General features: G+C 29.6%; 1 protein-coding gene across 4 annotated transcripts in view; it reads left to right on the forward strand.

Annotated features, from left to right (window-relative positions):
• Positions 1 to 5,303, forward strand: part of LOC143911028 (uncharacterized) — a 440,832-nt gene extending 435,529 nt beyond the window's left edge. For all 4 annotated transcript variants that reach the window (XM_077429735.1, XM_077429737.1, XM_077429736.1 and 1 more), the window contains 5 exons: positions 2,737 to 2,867; positions 2,944 to 3,123; positions 3,197 to 3,340; positions 3,411 to 3,494; positions 3,570 to 5,303. In XM_077429735.1, coding sequence (XP_077285861.1) covers positions 2,737 to 2,867; positions 2,944 to 3,123; positions 3,197 to 3,340; positions 3,411 to 3,494; positions 3,570 to 3,657 — 627 coding nt within the window. In that variant the 3' untranslated portion in view covers positions 3,658 to 5,303. The remainder of the gene's footprint in view (positions 1 to 2,736; positions 2,868 to 2,943; positions 3,124 to 3,196; positions 3,341 to 3,410; positions 3,495 to 3,569) is intronic.
• The last annotated feature ends 697 nt before the right edge of the window (positions 5,304 to 6,000 follow it).

A 6,000-nucleotide genomic window follows, 5' to 3' on the forward strand; every position in this document is an offset into this window, starting at 1 on the left:
GTGTGTTAGTATGGTTATTAGTGATTCTGTCATAGAATCTACTGGTTAATTTGTTAGTATGTCTGTAACTAACGGAATATTATTTATGGCATGCAGTTTTTTCAAGTTAGTATATATGGGTGTGTTATAAATTATTTTTAGGGATTTATTTTGTATTACTTGGAGCTTCGAAAGGTTAGTATTCGAGGCGTTATTCCATACAGGTGAAGCATCGGTTAATAATGGTAATATGAGCGCGCGATATAATTTTATGTTATTTTGAGTTGATAAAGAACTATGGCGATTAAATATTGGGTATATTGAGGATATACCTCGCATCGCTTTGCATTTCGCTGCCTCAATGTGAGATGCCCATCTCATTCTTTTATCGAACGTTACTCCTAAATAGTTTATTACTGACTGCCATTTCAGACTTAAATCTCCAGAGGGGATTTGTCAACATATAAGGCTTTAACTTACAATCCAATACAACAAGTCGGGAGATTGTAGGAATGGACGTTATAAATAATAAAAGATTCTCGGAAACAAAATTGAAAAATTTGTTTGATATTATGTTGTTAGAAATGTCATATTCATATACAGAGAACCTACGAAAGTCTGGTGTTTCAAAAACTTTCCATGAATGCCCACCTTAAGGTTGCGTTCAAAAGCTGCCACGTTCTTCCGGATCGTCTGGCTTTCGTCATAAAAAGCTTTGTGGATAGGAGATCGCATCGAGATTGAGCATCGTCCAAACCTCATCTCCTACTATGTACTATTCCTTTCTGTACGTGTGTGTGTGTGTTTATTTTTTTCCGCTTTCGTCGTTTTGGCGAATAAATAAACAAAACCTTCCTTTTGTTTATTCAATCGCTTCATAAGCGAGGAGGCTCACCTTCCTCGCCTTTTGAATCATTCATTACAATTGACCCTTTGTTTGCGAAAGAATGAGTTTACGACCCGAATGCGTTGTCCGTTTTCACAACCTTTATCCGTTATTTTTCATGCTTTCCATTGTCGCAGTGGTACCCGAAAATGGTAAGTGCTCGCCTACGCCTATCTGTTATTTTGTGCTTTTTTGCCACTCGGCAATCTCAATTACTACACATACATACATAGTTACACATCAATAAAATTATATTTCATTATATGTATAACAATCAGCTAAATTGACTGCCTCAGTATATGTGTGAACCTTTCAGGAACCTAATCGATTAACTCCACTTATTTTTGATGAGTCAATTTGAGTACATATATAAAGCGTTGAAAATTATGTTGTTATACTCGTACTTCGAGCCCGCTGTGAGAGATATTTTTTTTATAAAAATAGTAATCTTGGGAATCGCAGAGCTTGCAAGTCAATTTTTTAGCTAATTAATCATAGAGAGTGCTTCAATTGTAGTATATTATCATTGATTAAAGTAGCTGCATACAAAAAGAAATTCATGATGTTATTTAACCTTCGATAAAAGATATATATGTAGATAATAAAAAAGGACGTCTTTATTTTGTTACGTGCATTCTACTTCTCTTTAAAGAAATAATTATGAGATTAGCAAAAGACTTGAACTTATATTTTATCCAATTATATTATTATTATATCACTTTATATGTAATTATGCATTGTCCTATTAAGTCATATTTTAGTTTGTATTCTTTTCTTATTCATTTGTTTGTATATACAGATTTTATTTTATTTTATTGTTACAATCAATATACACTCGTCATTACAGATCGCTCCAATGCGACGGGTGTACAATAACGAAATACAGAATACATAAACAATCAGAAATACAATAATACATATACAATCAGAATATATAGCATATAACAATTAATCAGAAACAATAATCATAGAGACATGTGTGGATTATTTTTTTGTGTACAATTTTTATACATATAATAAATACGAAATTATAGAGATATCTATTGATTTCAGATTACTGTGCATAATTATTACAAATTATACACAGACAGATTTTTGTGACAACAGGAAAATGATTTAATACCAATTTTTCAGGAACCGTTTCAGCAATGATCAGATAAAATTGGCAAACTCTGATATAGAAACGATCGATTTGGAGTCACAAAATCACCAAATCTAACCAGCAGTTTGATGATTCGAAACTTGGTTCTAATTATATATGCTACCATTAAGCCAAACTGCTGGCTATATATTATGTATTTTGTAAAAGTCTATAATTGGGCTCTGATGTTATTTTGTTATATTTATTCTTTATTTTTATGAATTTCTACATCTGAGGCCTATTGATTTTTCAATAAATAAATAAATATTGTAAAACCAAAAGAATCTAAAATTTCGTTATATGTGTGTACATTTATATATGTATAGGTACATAAAAAAAAATTCCAAGTGCCGAATATGTACTTCCGTTCCAGGCAAATGTATATGGCTAATTCCAAAATGTTTATAAGTCCTAAGAAAGTTTGAGTATCTCGAATTTACAACGTAAAAGAAAAAAAAAGTGAAGGAACAAAAAGGAATAGAGCTTTTTATTCCCCACAAGTTTATGGACGTACGCAAGAGTACACGCAGTATTCCTTTTACACCACTCTCTCGGCAGCCTTTTGATGGAGAATTATTATTTATGAAACCTTTGTAATAACTATCCAAGCTAGTGCCACGGCCAGACAGCGTTGTGCTGTGAATTTGACTAAATTTGAACATTTTCATAGAACAAAACAATCAAACATATATGTATGTATATTCAAACCAATTTTAATATTTCAATTTAGCTTCGAATGGCCGCATTGAACGAGCCCGTAACTGGCGATATGCATGGAGTACGTGGAGCAGACTATGCCTGCTACAGACAAGCGAGACGAGCTGGTCTTCGTGGAACGTTTAGAGCTTTCCTATCCTCGAGGTATTTCTGACTCACATTCTCAATAGCTGTCCTTTATTGTCTTGGACGTTCGATTAATTCGTCTGTTCGTTCTCAGAGTCCAAAATATAGACTCCATCGTGAGATGGGCCGATCGTGAATTACCCGTCGTCAATACCAGAGGTGATGTCCTCTTCAATTCCTGGGCTGAATTGTTCGACGGTGCCGGTGGTATTTTTGCACAACCACCTCGTCTGTACAGTTTCAGTGGAAAGAATATCTTGACTGATATCAGCTGGTGAGTTTAAATCGTTGTCTTTCATTTAAAATAAGATTTTTTTTTACTGTTGTTTTTTTTTTTGTCAAATTAGGCCCCAAAAAGTTGTATGGCATGGATCTCGTCCTCAAGGAGAAAGAGCAATGGATACTTATTGTGATGCTTGGCATAGTGGTTCTCCAGACAAAGTAGGATTAGCCAGTTCTTTAATGGGTCACAAATTGCTCGATCAAGAAACGTATGCTTTTGACATTTTTAATTTATTATTTTATACTAAATACATATTATACTAACTAAATGTTTTATAGATACTCATGCAATAGTCGATTTGCTCTGCTCTGCGTTGAAGCAACTTCTCAAGTGACTCGTAGAAGAAAAAGAGACGTTAGCAAGTAAGTATTACAAACATGTTCATATTCAAATTCACTTCAATTATATGAAATTCTAAGTTTTAATATGTCATTTAGGTTCAATGAAACTTCAATGAATGATTTATTGAGTCCTGACGATTACCAAGACTTCTTAGAAGAGATTCAGCTTGAAGATCATGACTGAGCGTCGAGTTTCCAATAAGATCTAGTCAAAATTTTTTAAAAAAATACTTACCATCATTACGCATTTCTACGGCCATATACATATAACATAAACTAACTACATAATTTTATTATTTTAAGCTGAAAGAATGAATTGTGATGCTTGGGGTGCTGCTTATTGTCTTTATGTATCTTAAATCCAGACAACAAACGTGTATGTATAATTAAATATATTTATGATAAGCATTGCTGTAAAATTCACGATTCGTTCTTACGGCCATTGTCTGTTTAAAGTGATGTATAAATTTTTGTGAGAAATATTTTTTACTATATTTTATACCAGTAAACTACTTCTAATTTCATTATTTATATTGAATTTTCGTGCAGGTCATTTTTGTACGTATGTATGTATAAATTAAAACACGTATTATTTAGCACTTACAAGTTTCGACAATATGAATTCGTCAATAAGTATGAACAGCACTCGAAGGGTTTCATTTTTTAAACTCTTTATTGTGTTTTGTGAATTATTCTTAAATCAAATCACAACACAACTATTGTAGAAACAATGTTGTTTATAAATTTCATCAAAAAATAAAATGAAAGTCTGTAAATATGGTTCCATTGTTTCCTATATAAGAATAGAATAATTTAAACACTGGGCTGTAGCTTTTGGCTATTATTTATCAGGAAACAATTGGCGAGGCCATGCATGTCCAAACATTAATAATTTATCATAATTTTAATGTAAAGAATAAATAAAATAAAATGGTTGTTTCGAAAATTCATAAATGGTTCGCTACGGCCCTATTTTATTATAATACTGTGAGAATAGGTATGTTTATACGTATGAAAGTCAGATATAAGTTTTTTAAATGAATTTACTATGTATGTGTATAAGCAGTATTTAAATGTCAATTAGAAGTAATAGGTATATTTAATTGCTATTTATTTTTGCATTACCATCTCGTATGTATGTATTTAAAAATATTAACTCTAATTATTATCATCATTTTTATTACAATGATGTTGCATTTAATCATCGTTCGTACTAATTATGTGATGTACTAATTTAACACCAATAAGATTTTTTTTACAATTAGAATTACATATATTATCAACTTCAACCGACACTTATATAAAGTAATGCTAACATTTGACCAAGTTCTTCAATAAAATAGTAGTCACAGATCTGATATCTGCTGTGTAATTTGTAACATACTTTTTGTATTCATCTTCCAATTTACTGTTTAGACTAGAATCGATTTATAATACTTATTTTAAACCAATAACAATCTGAAATACAGTTTTGCAATAAGTGTTTTACTACTACATATATACCAAAATTAGAAATGTTAAACTAAAATGAGCCAGAGGCAATCTGTTAAATATGATCTGAAAGAGTAACAAATTTGAATGTATAAATTATCTTCCTAAGAATATCTATAATAATATCATAAATCATGCTTGATATTATTAATACATATTCGTTTTAAAGTGACTTTTGTATTCCATTAATGTTTTACATATCAAAAATAAATCAGATATCAATATTGTGAACTAGATCATATCGACTTAATATAAAGCTGTGTTTTAATATGAATATCGATAAACTTTTATGGTGAATATACATGTTTAATTTATTGCCAAATAAAATTAGTACCGCTGAAATGTTTTCTATCTTAATAAATCATATCAGTCAGTAAATTGTATGTGAATAAATATATATATATATATATATATATATATATATATATATATATATATATATATATATATATATATATATATATATATATATATATATATTATAATTATTAGAATTCAGCAGGAGATGAGCAATAAAGATGCATACACACATATGCCCATACCTAAAAGCCGTTACCTTTGTTCAATTTGGGGAATTACGCCATATTTAAAAATGACTTGGTATTTATGTCAGATTTTATCTTTCATGTAATATTATGTTTTCGGTTGAATAAAATGATGAGTCTGAACATGTGTATCGTTATATTCATTATGGTAAATCGCATCTTCATTTTACATATATATATATATATATATATATATATATATATATATATATATATATATATATATATATATATATATATATATATATATATATATATATATATATATATATGAATACATATATGTGTATATATAATTTTCGAACATTGATAAGTCAATTTAGCGGATCACGTATGGACGTATGGCTGTGTGTGTGTTTGTAAATGAATGTCAATACATTTATGCATAATTAAATTTATAGATTAATTGTGTTAAATTTATAAATAGTATCCCATTTATTACATTATAATAGTAATATGACTTTTTTAATGTAAAATCAATTGACAAGATT

The sequence above is a fragment of the Arctopsyche grandis genome, chromosome 4, assembly GCF_051622035.1.
Source record: "Arctopsyche grandis isolate Sample6627 chromosome 4, ASM5162203v2, whole genome shotgun sequence".
NCBI classification, from domain to species: Eukaryota; Metazoa; Arthropoda; class Insecta; order Trichoptera; family Hydropsychidae; genus Arctopsyche; species Arctopsyche grandis.